We start from the raw sequence: 16,593 nt of genomic DNA, 5'->3' as shown, positions 1-16,593 counted from the left end.
TGGCGCTGCGGGTTAAACCGCTGAGCTGTCGATCGGAAGGTCGGCGGTTCGAAACCGCGCGGCGGGGTGAGCTCCCATTGTTAATCCCAGCTCCTGCTCACCTAGCAGTTCGAAAACATGCAAATGTGAGTAGATCAATAGGTACTGCTTCGGGGGGGAGGTAACGGCGTTCCGTGTCGTCATGCCGGCCACATGACCCGGAAGTGTCTATGACAACGCCGGATCCAAGGTTTAGAAACGGAGATGAGCACCGCCCCCTAGAGTCGGACTCGACTGGACTTTACGTCGAGGGAAACCTTTACCTTTACCCTTAATTAGAAGATGAGTAAGGACCGTGGGAGCTAGGAGCCTAGTCCCTGAAACATCTACATGGGCTTAAAAACAAATGAACAAGGGCTAGAAAGAATGACAGCATTTACTATCTTGCTAGAAAGTTCTAATTAGTGCTGTTCTAATTTAAAAGCAGAACTCCCTGATTTTGATACCAAGGGAATTCACTTCATCTGAAATGAAACTGATTAAAGGAAGGGTCTTCCGCAGTTGATATGCATGGATTTATAAAATATCTTACAGCTTAATGAACCAATTATCCCAGTTCAGTAAGCCCCTCCTTACATAGCAGATTCTAGCTGCAGAAATAGTATCACTTTGGAGTTTAGTACATTGCTTAATCATGCACACTCAAGCAAAACAGGGTGTGACGTGTCTATTGTATGCTGCATATTTAATTTATTGCATATTACATTTCTAGTTAAACTACTTCCCAATATACTAGTTTTAGCTGAAATTGCAGATGGACTCCGAAATCCCATAAACCAGATATGAAAAACTTAAAGACTGTCAATAACACTGTGAAAAATTCCCCTTTAAATACATAAAATCATGCATTCTTTCACTTTTCAGTGTTGAAGATATCAAAATAGTAAATATAATAAAGAACATTTCATTAATGCAGCAAGCTATACACAACTACTAAAAAGCCAAAGGAAACTCAGAATAGCAAATGTTGGAGTTTAGGTTTTGGTGGCCTTGTTTTTTTTAGGCTGCCTTTTCAAGATGGAATGAGAAATCTTCCTCATTATGCATTTACAGAGTGCCTAAATCCAGACATTTTACCAACACATAGCTTGCGCCAACCACCACTGACCATCTAAAGCAAATATTTCAAATGTTCAGGAACTCTATAACGTAAAGTCATTGTTCCCAATTCTGTTATTTTAGCAGTCTGGTCTTTACATTCAACAGCCCCCTGGAACAACCAACAATACTGTAGTTTATGCCAGGAGTTAGCATAAACCATGCACATTATATGTCATAATTGCCACCATTTGACCTATTAGCTAGGAAAATAAAGGATTATTGTCCCAATCTCCTGAAGATATACATTGCCTATCCCAACTAATCTGTTCAGAGCACATCAAACCAATTTAAACAACCAGACATCACCAACACAATGCCTTCAAGTCACCTGGGGTTTCCAAAAAAAATGGTTGAGAAATCTCCTGTCTAAAAAGCACCAGGCTGGGGAAAACTTCTAGAACGTATGTTGCAAAAGCCAGTATCAAACCAGTTTCTCAATCTAACTCATCAGACACTTTCAAACCATGATTTTTCTATCCTAAAGGCAAGAGATTGTTAATACCAGCAATGGCTCAGGCTTAACTAAGGAAAGAAAGTCCTTTTTATGTAATAATAACACAGCAATAACAGCAACCATCCAGATGCACATCAATCCTAGTAGTACATGTTCATAATTATTATTAACTGCTATATAAAACTGTAGTAACTGCTAAAAATGACTAGGTGTGTGAAAAACATGCCAATCTGATGGCAAACATGTACCAACCTCAAAAGGGGTTGTCCCATCTTTGAAGTGAGATTTGATTGCCCATTTTGAGGTTTCCATATCCTACAAGGCTAGAACACAACATTCCAGAACTGGGGATTCCAGACTTGGAACTCTTCTGCACATTTCTAATAAATACCATTTAGCCAGAACAAAGATGGACCATATTGCCATATGAAGCGGATTGCTGGGTTTTAAGAATAAGACCAATGGGTTCAAGTGATATCATTATTACTAATACTTTATTTATGAACAAGGATTGCAGGCAATTATCACCAATACTGTTGATTATTTCACCAAGGAGGACATCCCTAGTCCTCAGCTCGTTTATCATCATTACACATTATTTATAAATTACTGTTTCTGGCAGATATTAATATTTTTGAGTTGTAATGCCAATGAGGACACTGCAGGGCCTCAGCTCCCAAATTAAATTTCCACTGCTACTTTATTTGTGCTGTTAGTTGCCCTCATGATTAATGCCAATGAGTTTTCCCAGACCTCAAGCTACATCATTACTATTGTTTTTATTTTTCAATTTCTAATAGTATTTTATTTTCTGGCAGCAGCAATCTTACTGATTAATCCTGGAGCCTGGGGTCATGTTGCTATTATTACTGGCAACTAGCCTTGAGCTATAATAAAGCAGATCTATTATTTTATTGCTATTATTACACTTCTACTGCCACTACATTTGCTGGCAGTTGCAATCATAATGGTTAGGTCAACGACCTCCCACAGAACCTCAACTGGTATTATTATCATGCTACATTTAGAAATGATTGTGGCTGGCTATTTAATAATAGCTCATAACCCTAACCCTTAAAAAAATTAATACTAAGGAGGACTTCCCTGGGCATGGATTCTTCTTCTTCATCATCATCATCATCACCATCATCATCTTACTATTATTCTACTGCTACTATATTTGCTGGAAGTTGCAATTTTAACCTTTAATACCAATGAGCTCCTGCAGAACCTCAACTCACATTGTTATCATGCTATATTTATACTTGATTTTTTGGCCATTATTACTGCCACTTTTATTTATTTATTTAACACATTTTGTCACTGCCCATCTCAAAGAACGACTCTGCCATTGCCCTTAAAATAATTAATACTAATGAGGACCTCCCTGGGCATGGGTTCAGCATCATATTATTTCTATTATTATCATTATTATTCTACTGCTACTATATATGCTGGATGTTGCAGTGATAATATTTAACACTAATGAGCTCCTGCAGGACCTCAGCTCTCACAACTGTTTGGCCATTATTACTGCAAACCTCCTTAAAATAATGATTTCTAAGGGGGATCTCCCTGAGCATGGCTTCATATTATTCCTATTATTATTATTATTATACTACTATATTTGCTGGAAGTCGCAATTATGTTTAACACTAATGAGCTCCTGCAGAATCTCAACTCATATTATTACCATGCTGTCCATTTACACATGATTGTGGCTAGCTATTATTATTATTATTATTATTGTCACCCCCCTTAAAATAATTAATGCCAAGACCTCAACTCATATTATGACCATGATTGTGGCTGGCTATTATTATTATTATTGTCACCCCCCTTAAAATAATTAATGCCAAGACCTCAACTCATATTATGACCATGATTGTGGCTGGCTATTATTATTATTATTGTCAACCCCCTTAAAATAATTAATGCCAAGGAGGGCCCCCCTGGGCATGGGCCCACCACCATCACCATATTATTAATTATTAACTATTATCGTTATTGTTATTCTTATATTAACCAGCGCTTCCTGCGGCCAGCCCTCCCCCTCCTCCCGCTGCCCGTCCACGCCCGGCCCCGCCACCCGCCCGGCGGCCTGGGAGCGGGGTGCAAGGCGGCCCGCCAGCTCGCCCCCCGCAGCCCGGAGAAGCCCCCCGCCCGGCGGCACCTTCTCGAGCGGGGCGGGTCTCTGGACGGCCAGCGAGCGGGCGAGCGACAGCACCGTGTTGAAGTAGAAGCCCCGCGACGAGCCCGGGCTGCCGTGCCTCTCCGAGCGCGCCGCCGTGGCGGCCGCCGCCGTGGCCACGGCCAGGGCCGACATCTTGGAGGAGGGAGGCGGCGGGGGCAGCCGCCTCAAGGCGTCACGCCGGGCCACGCCCTCGCGCGGGCCACGCAGCCAGCGCCCTCCCCCCGTCCGAGCGGAGCGGCGGGCTCTTCTCGCGAGAGTTGCCGCGGTCTCGTTTGCTCCGGCTGTTTTGCAAAGCCGCCGGGAAAATCGTTACGGGAGGGCGCTTGAGGAATAGGCTCCATAATAGGCTTTATAATTAATGGTGTAATTAAATCATAAATTAATGACAATATAATTAAATAAGAAATTGATGGTTATTTATTTATTTATTTGTTCTTCAAATTTCTATCACCGCCCATCTCTCCCGAAAAGGGGACTCTGGGCGGTTTACAATAAGATCAAAATTAAAACATATAAATTACATATATTAAATAAGTAATAGGCTTAATAAGATTCCTGTAGGAATAGGGGAACTGGTGGTTCTTCCGAAAGTTTCTGACGGCAGGTTTTATAAGGTGGGGGGGGCAATGGGGGATTCTGGGAATTGGGAACGGTCAGGCGTTCTGAGAGTGGGAGTGCTAAAGAAACGCTCTTTTTCTATGCGCCCCAAGCGGTTGTGACTGTGAAGGCGACATCTAAGGGTGCGAAGTGCCATTTGGTTGCCCGTGTATTTATTATGAAATCACCACTCAGCTGCATCCTGGAAGAGAGGGAGAGTTAATATGTAACCATTCTGCAGGACCCCCAGAGGTTTGCTCGTTTGGAGGGGGAGGAATATAAATAAGCATTTGAAAAAACTTCGGCGAAGCCTTTTAGTTCGGCTCCAGCACTTCGAAAAAAAGCCCTAGCGCGTTCAAGGGTTAACCGGGCCCCTGCTGAGTTCCCCCTTCCGCGAAAAAGGGGCGAAGTCGGATCGATTCCGTTTTAATCTCCCCCTCTGGAAGACGGAGGTTGGTTCGCCCCGGGCGCGCCCATCTTTATTTCCCCCCTCTCGGAGCTCCGCCCCCCGATCCCTGGATGGGTCCACTCGGGGGCGGCCTCCCTCGTGACCGGAAGTGAGGAAGCGGCCGGGCAGCCGCGGCTGACGGTGAGTGGCGGCCGAGGGAGGCGCCGGGCTGGGACCCCGCTTCGTCGGTTGAGCGCCGCCTGTCTCCCAAAGGGTTCCAGGCGACAGACGTGGCCTTCCCCGGGGCCTGCCCTTCCCCCGCTGGCGCTTCAGGGTTACAACAGCCCTGCGAGGTAGGCTGGGCCGAGAGAAGGGGCGGCTGAGCGGGGGTCGCGCTTGCTTCTCCTCCCGGGAGGCGGATTTTTAAAATTTAGGGGGCCTTTTCGAGTTTTTAATTATACCATATTTATCGACTTTCCTTCTTTCGGCGTTCTTGGGGGTCTCCCCTGATCGGGAACCCACAGCGGCCCGGAGAGGTAGGCTAGTGATGGCCTCAAGGTCACCCACTGGGCTCCCTGGCAGAGAAGGAAGGTTGAAAGTGGGGGTCTAAGTTTAAGAACCCCATTACTGAGTAGAGTCTTCCCCATTTGGGTGATTTCCACTTGTGCTGGACTACGATGCCCATCATCCACAGCTAATCTGGCCAGGCAACCTGGTGGCCCTCAGATTTGTTCCCATCACCCCCCTGCTGGTTGCATTTGTCGTCTGGAGAGCCTTCAGTTTATTTATTTATTCATTCATTTATCAGATTTATATAGCTGCCCATCTCATAAACGTGACTCTGGGCAGTGTACAATAAACAACCAGTTAAACCAATTAAAAACAAAAACGGTTAAACACAAATAAAACTGCAGGAGGAGGGACTGGCATCCTACATGCAGTATAACCATCTCATGGGCTCCCCATTTCTCTGAGATCCCCAAGCCTGCTGAAAAAAACATGTTTTCAGGGGCTGATCTCACATAAAGGGGAACATTTGGCTTCATGGCTTTTAATAACAAAATACTAGAGAAGGTCAGATTAACAAAATTAACAGTTTTGGAGCTGTAGGTTTTAAAAAATACCCTTTGAAGCAAGAACGAAGTGAATATTTTACTGTGAACTGCCCAGAGTCCCCCTTTTGGGGGGGAGATGGGCGGTGATATAAATTTGAATAATAAATAAAATAAATAAACAAGGTGAATAGCCTTAGGAAGGGAGGACAAGTCTCTTAGACAGAAGTGACATCACCTCAGACATCAAAAGAATGTTTTCTGTCTTGGATGTTCTGACATTATATAACACTACTCAGTTGGAAGTGGGGTACAGAAGACAATTGTAAAATCTGGGCAGGAATCTATGGAGATCTCTAATCCAGTTCCAAGCGGGGAAAAGATTTGAAGGTCAGCATAAGCACTTTGACCCAGTTAAAATTGAAGGAGATAAGCAAGATTTGCCACTGAAATCCTGCTTGAAGGTACAGTGCCTTAAATTATTCTGAAGTGGTTGATGATTAAATGCAGAGTCCTTCCAAGGAATTTTGTGGCTTCCTCTGTCAATAAGGGCTCACGTGTTTGTCATTTGTGGTCTTGCTAAAGAATCTTGGTACACGCTAGTACATTATCCTGAAATGGTAAAAGTGGAATGTTGCTGGTTTTGCAAAATGAGGTGTTACTTCCCTTGGAGACAGAGCCTAGAGCAGTGCTTTAAATTCTGTAAGAGTGGTTCTGTCAATATGCTCTGATGATTGTTGAGTTACACATTTACATTCTGACTTTTTCAGTTAACTTTAAGAGAAGAGAAACTGTCAAATTTTGAATAAGTTTTGCTTCACTTCACAATGGGACTGTTTCAAATGAGAACTAAGACATGTATATACTGTAATAGAATTTCAATGAGAGCTCTAGAAACAGTTGCCCGATGAGGCTATTGCGACCAGGCAGCAAATTGTTAATAGGTATTATTATTATTATTATTATTATTATTATTATTATTATTATTATTATTAATGTTGTGGGAGAAAGACACTTCTGGATTTTTTGCTGTTTTAGATGCCAACCATATTCTGGATCTCGACTCATTCAATAAGAGGCAAGTAATTGTTTGATTGCTCTAGGAACAGAATGTCTTGGGCCTTCCCTAAGAATGGCATTGGATTTGACTTTTTCCATTTTCAGCGTGGCTTCAACTATACTAGCTGCGGAAAACTGCCCACAAAGCAGTTTCAAGATGACTGGAAAGATGAGTTAGTTGTTTGTGACAGAGAACTATAAGACATGTGGGTTGGCTGGTCCAGTTTCGATTTCCTGAAATTGTCTGCTGTTTTGTAACCAGATAACTGATTTCTCTTTTGGCAAATTGTCAGGTGGAACAAAAGTGTCCTATGCTGGTTCCTTGTAGCGGGAGGAGAACTCTTAATTGTTCGATATTCTTGGAAGTTTCAAGCAATTTGATGCTCTGTTTATGTTTCATGATAGAAATTGATTCTCTTGCAGACTTTGGCTTTTCATCCCATAGCCATTGATCCTTTTACACGAAGGACTCAGTCTGCGTCTGAACAACATTGGCTCAATTCTGTCCTTATTGACCTGCATTATAAATAGAGGAAATCAGAACCTGAAGCTGCAGCCATGTCGGCTTTCCCCAAAAGCTGCAATCCTTTTGATGATGACGAGGACGACTTCAAGCCAGTAAAGTGGAATGAATGTGATCAGCCTGCAAGAGATGGTCCAGACAGACAAAGATATTTACAACAGGAGGTCATGAGATGCTCCCAAGTGACTCTAGATAGCACTAACCGCTCGCTGTCTCTCATTTATGAGTCTGAACATGTGGGAGTAACCACCTCAGAGGTAAGCAAGAATCTCGAAAAAAATATTTTTCAGTATTTGCACGCTATGCAAGTAAGGTTAAGGAATTTTATTGAAAGACAGCATGTCATCTTATGCAGAGTAATCTCAGGTTAAGTGAGAAAAGGTTGAAGGAGTTTTTTTTAGTGATGATCGTAGAGAAACTACATATGCCCGAAAGTGATTTTTTTTTAAGACACAAACCAGAATCAGAACAATCCGTGCTGTGTTAAAATAATCAAATCTTAATTAAAGAGTCTTGTGATCATAGAAGAGGGAGATTGGCCAAAGAGACAACAGTCTTTAAAAAAAGAGATAGACATCTGGACTGCCAAGTGTTCCAGACAACAAACCTGGGTTCACACATGCTAAAACATGGTTGTGTTAACTGTTGATTGCTGAATAAACCATAATTGGCTGACTTTGCATAATGTTAAGCTTTAAAGCCTGTCTTTCAAACCATAATAGCTGGCTTTACACATTAAACAATCTGATAACTTAGGGCACTGTGTAAAACAGGTTAAAAAAAAATAGCAGAAAAGAGTAGATGTGACTAAGGAATTAGTCTGAGGTCTAATGCTTAGGTCTGAATCTCTACATCATCATGAATGTTTCCTCTAACATTTTTTGTCTAAATTATATTTATATGGAATTTTAATGACCATTACATTTCATATTGTCACTTCAGTGGTCTGCTTTAGCTCACTAAAGAGAAAATTATAGTCCCTTTTGCATAAAATCTGTTTTTTGGGGGAATTAAAGTATCAGCATCCCTTTTTCCAGGTTTGTTTGTGTGTGTTTTTTTCTCGAAAGACTGTGTTGCTCTTGGCAGGAACTTGTGCGGCAAGGGGAGGCCCTGAAGCGTACCGAACGCATGGTGGATAAAATGGATCAAGATTTAAAGACGAGTCAAAAACATATTAATAGCATTAAGAGCGTCTTTGGCGGCCTTGTCAGTTACTTCAAAGCCAAGCCTCAAGAGGTCAAACCAGACCAGAATGGGGCCTCTCAGTATCAAGGAAGCAACAGGTAAGACAATCAAGGTTGGTTTGTAAGGAAGCAGGAAGTGTGGGCATCTAAACTCATCCAAGTGTCCGTGCCCAAGTGACATTTTGCCTGAATGTCAGATTTACATCTGTCTGGCACCTTTCTTTTTGAACAGGGTGAGAAGCGAAATAATAGAGCAACAGTGTGCAAGATCTCCAATAATTTTTTGTGGGTTTGTGGTTTAAACCAAGAAGATGCTATCTGCCTGAGTGGCTGCTTTATTTTTATCCCACGGGAAATAAAATGTTTAACACTGAAATATAGCAGGAAGGAAAACCTCCTTCTAACACAAAGCCTGTTTCAGTTTGGAAGCCAGTGAAGCAGTAAATGCTGAACACGGGAAATTCCCTTTTCTCTCTCTGTCTAGATTAAAAGAAGCATTATCCGTCAGCAAAGAACAGGAGTCAAAGTACCAGGAAAGTCACCCAAATTTACGGAAGTTGGATAACCCAGGTTTGCTTTACCTTGTTTATTAGGTTATCTGTGTTTCATAGAACTTGATCATTATAAACATGGTTTTGGGCAACCAAGCTGTATGTATAGACCCTCTTGTATTTATTAATCAGAAATGAATCCTGGTTTATTCGGACAGGCATGTCTGCTAATCTCATACGAGATAGGCCCTTGAACATGCCTTAGTTTTTAAAAGTTATGCCGCTGAACTTGATGCTGGATGTCGAAAGACCTGTCATTTTCTTCTCTCTTTCCAGAGTTTAGTTCCAGTGGAACCAGTTCGAATTCTTCATCCCAGCCTGATCATTACCCCAAGAATCAGCATCTCCGGGCTTACCATCAGAAAATTGATAGCAACTTAGGTGAGTCATGATAGTCTTTCCCAGTGCTTAGTTATTTATTTATTTCAAAAGTAAATCTCAGATTTCTGAGCAACTTTCTTTAAAAAGGAGGCAGCATATGTTCATGGTCTTGTTCTCGTTTCCCGGGGAGAGGAAGAATTGGGACAAAGCTACAGTTAGTCTCTTTCCCAGCAGACAGTAATATTTAGGAAAGTAAAGTCAGGCTAAGTTAATACATTGCACTAAACCATGGTTAATTTTAATCATGTGTATTGAGCAAGCCACAGTTTCCTGGCTTGCAGTGCCATGGTTTATCAACCACAGTGGTTATAGTTACACAGTGCAATAAGCTGAAACCAAACCAATCACATTTTGGCTCAATGCAAGCGTGAAATTTGTCCTGCTTTGCTGTGACAAATCCTCAAGGTGACTTTCAACCAAGTTGTTAGCCCAGGCTGCAACTGCTGAACAAAATACAGACTAGAAATGCCTTTAGAGGCTCAAATGCATCATGGGTGATGTGTCACCCTTCCCACGACAAAAAGAGGTAACCCTAGGTGTGCTACCTCCATAAAAGACTATAGGAGTAAGACAAGAGTGGGTTGGAAATAACAAAATACTAAAGGTTAATGAGTATCTTCATACCTGAATACGCTTCCGAGGAAGGGCTGTCTTCATTTGTTTCAAATCCATCAGAGCCTTATGGCTTCTGAAATGCTCTTATTTCTGTTATGGTGTAAGTTTTACAAACTAGAAGGCCGTCAAATTAGCACTTGAAGTCCTTGCTGGGAGGCAGAACCTTTGGAGTGTGGGAGAATGTTCTGATTTGAGAATGGTGCGTTCCAAGAGTGGGCCACTTCTGCAGCACTCAGCATGGGCCACTCCGGGATTGGAATACAGGTAGTCCTCAACTTACGACCATTTGTTTAGCGACCATTCAGAGTTATGACGGCGCTGAAAAAAGTGACCAGTCCTCACACTTATGGCTGTCATGGCATCCCTGCGGTCACGTAATCAAACTTCTGGTGCTTGGCAGCTGGGATGTATTTACGACAGCTGCAGTGTCCTGGGATCATGCAATCGCCATTTGTGACTCTCCCAGCCAGCTTCTGACAAGCCAAGTCAATGGGGAAAGCCAGATTTGCGTAATGACCACGTGATTCACTTAATGACCGCAGTGGTTTGCTTAATTACCGTGGCAAAAAAAGGTAAAATTTGGGCATGACTCTCTTAATAGCTACCTCACTTAGTGACAGAAGTTCCAGTCCCAATTGTGGTCGTAAGTCAAGGACTTCCTTGATAAAACATTTTGCTCATGATGGTTTTTAATTGATTATGGGTGGTTTTTAGATGCTTGTATATTGGTTTTTTAACCTGTTGTAAGCTGCCCAGAGTGCTTAGGTGAGTTGGGTAGCCATACAAATTGAATTAATAATAATAATAATAATAATAATAATATCATCATCTCATCAGGCCTGGTAGTTGAACCCACTGGCAGGGCTATGAGAGGTCCAGCAACATCTGGTGTGTGGCTGTTTTTCCCTTTTCTGTCTCTGGCCATTCAGAAATAGCAATGCCCATCAATTCTCTTCACTGATTTTTATTTTTTTAATCAAGAGAATTTCATGAGTGGTCTTGGCCATAAGTCTGTGTTGTCTGTCTCTTGTGTTGCTAATCTTATTACGTTTCGTGGGGGGGGGTGTCTTTGCAGATGACATGTCCTCCGGGCTGGGCCGGCTGAAAAACCTTGCGCTGGGCTTGCAGTCCGAAATTGATGAGCAGGACGAGATCCTGGATCGCCTCACCCAGAAAGTTGATACTGTGGATGTCAACATCAAAAGCACAGACAAGAGAATCAAGGATGAGCTTTAAGGAATCCTGGGGTGCTCTCATCTGTGTGCAAAAACTAAATGTATTTTATGCATCTGGGCATTTTCTTGTCCTGCCACACTGGGAAAGCACTAGCAAAAGAAGTTGATAGGGCATCTTGCCGTGTGATTAAATATATGACTAGCCTTAAGTACAATCTGAGAAATTTAAGCTATCTTCTTTAACGTATGTTCATAAAAGCGCTTTGAAGCATTGCCTCCTGGAACTTCTGATTTTGGAGGAAGCCCCTCGATTCTGGACAATGATTGAAAAAGATTATTACATCCTGCCTTTCAGTATTTTTTTCACCTTAATTGGAGCAGGTATGTGCATTGGCTACTTTGCTCATTTGCTCACGAATACATTTGTGAAAAAGGCTAGTTGCATCTTGTTGAAGTATATGAGGCCGGTGGCTCTACCATTCAAAGCTGGAGCATGTCAAGATGCTTCTGGTGGATTAGGAAAAACCCCACCCTGGCCCCCAACTTAAGCTGTGCTAATAGAGCAGTGGTGCCCCTGATCAATCGTTCTCTAAAGCACTGACTATTTGATATACATCAGTACAATTAAAAACTCAGAAAGAGATTTAGATGGGAACACTTACCCAAGACTTTAAAACAACTTAAAGTCAACTTAAGGCTTTGGGAGGGAGCCTGTTGGAAGGCTTCAATGCAAAATGTTGCCTTTGTGGTTTTCTCCAAACAACACTTTGCTACTGAACCTTAGCAGTTCAGTCTTGATGACTTTAGGTCTTGTACTTTAGGTCTTGTTGCTGCTCCATCTCTGTTTTAAAAAAAGGATATTGGAAAAGAAACGTGGCGGGGGAGGTGTTCCAAATGTCCAGTCAACTGGTTCCAATGAATGCCATCAAAATTCTGCAACGGGGTTCAGTTTCAGTTGTGAGATCAGCCTTGCGCTTCTGTGCCCAAGGTAGCTTGGGGTTGTTTGATTTGTGGCATGAATATTACCTGGCCTTGTTCTCTGATGAATGAAAGGTCCATTTCTAAGGTGGTCTTTGTCCTTCCTGGTTAACATTTTGTTCCTGCAGCCTAACTTCTCTTTTTTGGGTAAACATCTCCTCAAGTTCTATATAATGATCTCTGTATACCTGATAGAACAATGCCAATTTTCCTGTAAATGTCTTCAGCAAATCACAGAGACAAGGAACTCTGGAAATAGCATTGATTAAAACAATAGTTTCTCTCACATCTTGCTATTCATTAGGTACCAGCTGGAATCTTAGGAGTTTCTCTCTCAAGGATATATCTTCATATTGACTTTGGCTTTAACCCTCTTCTAATTCCTTGGCAGTTGGCAGAAGTCTATTATTGCAATATCTCAGCACATCAGTTTTACTGTGGTTCCTTAATCCACTTCTCTCGTAGCCAGGATTAAATTTCAACAGCTGATACCACCGCCACAAACTTGAGAAATATCTGTGCCTTCCATCAGCGCACTGTACTTGGGCATCGTGAAGGCTCTTTTTCAGCTGAAGTTATTCCTTTCTCATCTTAGGAACTCGGATGCTGATGGTTTTAATACTGATGCATCACATTCCCCCAGGAAAAAAACCCACTTATTTTACTCTCATTGTTCCCTTCCTGTGGAGTTAATTTGAGTCTTAAACGTTTACTAAACAAAATTGCACAAAAGTTTCAGGTCTGTTTTAAGCAATAGCTGTGAACGATCCACTTGAGTTGAACAGATAAAATACCCACTACTCATTTTTTCTGTGAAAGCAGCTTTTTATTGAGAAACATTGAGAAGGCATCCCATTGCCCTGTTTTAATCCCTCTGCCCACAGTACTGGGAATGCAATTTTTTTTTTTTTTTAAACACAGAGGATTGTAATAATGAACGGATTTGGATTTCTCGGAGTTGTTAGGAGCAGTTGCCAAGGAGGAGAAAGAACATGTATTTCTCATTGTGTTCAATTTGCTTTTGATTTTGTTGTAAATAGGTAAAATATTCCCCACGCTGTAACTGTCTCTGAGACCTTTCCAGTTTTGAATCGGAGATCTTGCTACGCTCTATACATTATTTTACCGTTCCTCTTCTTTCTGACGTCACCCCCATGCATTTCTGTCTTTCCTAATTCAGAAAGTCAACTTGACCATGTACTCTACTGGGGGTGTATGCTTTATTGAGCTCTTCCATGGGCTGACTTTCTAAATTAGGTATGCCTAATTTCATACCCAACTGCCTATAATTGTTCTGCTTGTAGACCCTTTTGTACCATCTGCAGAAAGCAAATATAAGATGGGGCTGAAGGTGGGGTGGTAAGATGGTTTTGTAATGAGGAATTCCATGGCAAACTAAAACAGATTCTTCCCCTTTTGGGACATTTGAATTTAGATAGGGTTGAAATCTTGGTTTCTATACCTCTCTCTACGTATTTACATTTTTCTTCAAAGTGGTTGATTTTTTGAAAGCTTCATTGGTGTTAATTTCCTATTACCTAGAATAAAGTGGCTTCAGAATTGCAGACAAATTGATTTGAAGACCTCCAAAGATGATTAGTTCTTTCCTTGGAAAATATAGCTCATCTATTGACTAGTTCACTTCTCACCCGCTGGTTTCCCAAGGCTATGGAGTCTTTTGTCTTTTTTTCAGGCATTTGGTGAAAAAAATATTGCTGTGTTTTTTCTACTTAGTCCAAACAGAGTTTTGCAGAGGGAATTTGTCTTTCTCTAACCAAATATTCTCATTCTTGTAACCAACTCCTCTCCAGGTTCTCCTTTCAGGGGTGGGGAAAAGATTTTCCTTTTTTGCTGTTTAGAAGTAGATGATCTGTGAAACCATTTCCCTATCTTTTTGCTGTAACTTGAGCTTATTCAAGCTTCATACTTAGCTGTTCTTTCATTTTTCATTGAGTGTTGGATTGTTGAACTGTGCCGAATGTGCCGTCGAGTGGTCAATAAAGATGATTCTCAATCTTGATTCTCCTGTTTTTTGATGACGATGATTCAAAAATCGGTTAGAAATATTAAGTATCCATGTTATCCTTGTTATGGCTTCCCCTGTGGTTGAAAATAAAATATGGGCTTCAGTAAGACTAAGTGGAGCCATATATTGTTGATTTGCATTTCCTTACTAGCCGAGTTAAACATTCTGGAAATTGTAGTTCCAGTATGTTTGGCAGTCATCAGATTGGTATAGATTCATCTAGAACAGAGTTCCTCAACCTTGGCTACTTGAAGATGTGGACTTCAACTCCCGGAAGTCCACACATCTTCAAGCTGCCAAGGTTGAGAAACACTTACTAAAATACTGAAAGCTTAATTTAGATTCACATATACTGAAAGGTAGGCTTGTTGTAAGTAATCTGCACAGACCCAAAATAATGGCCGTGTTAGGTTCTGGTAATACAATAAACCTCAAACATTGGTTTTAAAAATCTAGCATATATTGGAGGATGTAAATAGGGATATAGTAACTAAGCTTTTTGGTTAACGTGTTGAGTGGACACAACAAAAGACTATTGCTTATCAATAGTGACTTGGTAAGTGCAGTGATTTCAGATGGTGGTGAATAATACTTGCCCTGGATTTATTTCCATTTCATCAAATTCTTTTTGACTTTATCATTATATATGTCATTGCTCTTTGATTTTTTTTTCTTTTTTGCCTTTCCTTCACATGTAAGTCTTTTCTCAAACAGCATTCAAAATGGCATCCTGTGGTATATGGTTAAGAGAATCAGCTGGATGAAAGCTGGCATGGAAGCAAATTGTGTAAATCTGGACAACAGCAACAAATTAAAGGCAATGTTGTGACAGGATAGAAACTTTCAACTCCACCAGAAAATCTAAACAGACTTCGTGGTTACTTTACCTGCTTCTAAAACACTTCCAGTCGACGGTTACTTTTTTAAAACAGTCACGGTAGAAAGAAGCGTAGAGTTGCCAAGGTTGAGGAACCCTGCTGTAAGGAAAATGGAAGGGAAAAAAACCCTAACAAGGTTTTTGTGTTTGAGTTCCACTTTACATGACCAACGCTGACAGATGTTTGCGTGCGCACTTAAATTCTGCTCACCATTTGAGCTGAATGTTGTACATCTAGCTATTTATATAGCAAGGAGCCAGGATCACTGCATTTTGACCCTAGCTGCATGGTCCATGGAGAGTAACATGAGCACACTAGATCCCCAGCTTTGTGTATGATGGGTGGTGTGGCGATAGCAGGAGCTGGCATCAGCTCTGCATTGCTTTACACTTAAAAAAAACAAAACTGTTAGATGAAGTCACTGCTGGTTCCTTTGCAGCTGTTACTTTGAAAGAGCTGGTGGGTTGGCTCCCTTCCTTTTTGCCAGCTAACTAGGCCACAGAATACAGTTGTGTGCTCTAACAGCCACAAAGCCCTGGCAGCTGATGGTGCACTTGCAACCTTTCCCAAGAGCGAGGCCATGGCGACGGAGTTGGCAGCCGTCCGTGCCCTTTCAAGGCCTGGGCGATGAACCGCAAACCGTCCCTTTGCATCAATGGCCCATTGAAATGGAGGGAAGTGGTTTCGGGAATGCTCGTCAAGCAAGGGACTGTGTCCTCTCAGTAACCCGGCACAAGGCTTCTCTCCAGAAAGCAACTCAGAACGTAGCATCTGAGCAATGGATTTCTTTCCTAGATTGACTGATTGATAGATAATTATTTTGGTCAGTGACCAGATGAAACAAAACATCTACAAGTAGTCCTCATTTAGCGACTGTCTTGTTTAGTGACCACCCTGATGACCAATCCTCGCATTTACGACCTTTGCAGGTCTGTCAAGCAAAGGAAAGCTGAAGTCAGATCATAAGCACAGTTGCGGTTTCACTTAGCAACCGCTTTGCTTAACAACCGAGTTGCCGGTCCCCATTGTGGTTGCTAAGCGGGGACCGCCTGTATAAACTAAATACAGCAAAGAAAAACAACCAACCAACCATCCATGTAGCCATAAGATAAGTGAATCAGGTATGAGGATGTCAGTTAATGCGCGATAGTTGCTGGCACACTTTCACAGCAGCTTTGCTACACTGTGGGTAATAACACTTTGTTCCCAAATACTGATTTTAGAGCTGATTGGTGCTTTCACAAAAGATGCAGAGAATGTAATACTGTCTGGGTCAGCTCAACACATACCCCCTGTGGTAGACCTGACAGTGGCTTACTGAAGGACCCAAGTTTTTGCTGTTCTCACATGACACAGTGAATCAGCCTGACGTTTAGGGAAGCGTGTTGGGAGAAGCCA

At 41.8% G+C, this 16,593-nt stretch overlaps 2 protein-coding genes across 2 annotated transcripts in view; one reads left to right on the top strand and one right to left on the bottom strand.

The window, feature by feature from the left end:
* The window catches only part of PI4KA (phosphatidylinositol 4-kinase alpha), a 70,183-nt gene extending 66,263 nt beyond the window's left edge, over positions 1–3,920 (bottom strand). The window contains exon 1 of the mRNA XM_063315767.1: positions 3,768–3,920. Coding sequence (XP_063171837.1) covers positions 3,768–3,920 — 153 coding nt within the window. The remainder of the gene's footprint in view (positions 1–3,767) is intronic.
* Positions 3,921–4,948: 1,028 nt separating this feature from the next.
* On the top strand, positions 4,949–13,200 carry SNAP29 (synaptosome associated protein 29). The gene is made up of 6 exons (XM_063315281.1): positions 4,949–5,126; positions 7,308–7,664; positions 8,494–8,690; positions 9,076–9,161; positions 9,419–9,523; positions 11,214–13,200. The coding sequence occupies exons 2-6, from the start codon at positions 7,443–7,445 to the stop codon at positions 11,372–11,374; spliced, it is 771 nt and encodes a 256-aa protein (XP_063171351.1). The 5' UTR covers positions 4,949–5,126; positions 7,308–7,442; the 3' UTR covers positions 11,375–13,200.
* Positions 13,201–16,593: the final 3,393 nt, after the last annotated feature.

This window comes from Candoia aspera, chromosome 15 (assembly GCF_035149785.1).
Source record: "Candoia aspera isolate rCanAsp1 chromosome 15, rCanAsp1.hap2, whole genome shotgun sequence".
Taxonomy (NCBI): Eukaryota; Metazoa; Chordata; class Lepidosauria; order Squamata; family Boidae; genus Candoia; species Candoia aspera.
This window is presented reverse-complemented; position numbering and strand designations above follow the sequence as displayed.

Excerpts from the sequence above, each read along its gene's own strand:
- SNAP29 (XM_063315281.1), top strand. The coding sequence starts at position 7,443 with ATGTCGGCTTTCCCCAAAAGCTGCAATCCTTTTGATGATGACGAGGAC. Across the intron at positions 7,665-8,493 it reads TGGGAGTAACCACCTCAGAG|GAACTTGTGCGGCAAGGGGA; the intron begins GTAAGCAAGAAT and ends TGCTCTTGGCAG. Across the intron at positions 9,162-9,418 it reads ACGGAAGTTGGATAACCCAG|AGTTTAGTTCCAGTGGAACC; the intron begins GTTTGCTTTACC and ends CTCTCTTTCCAG.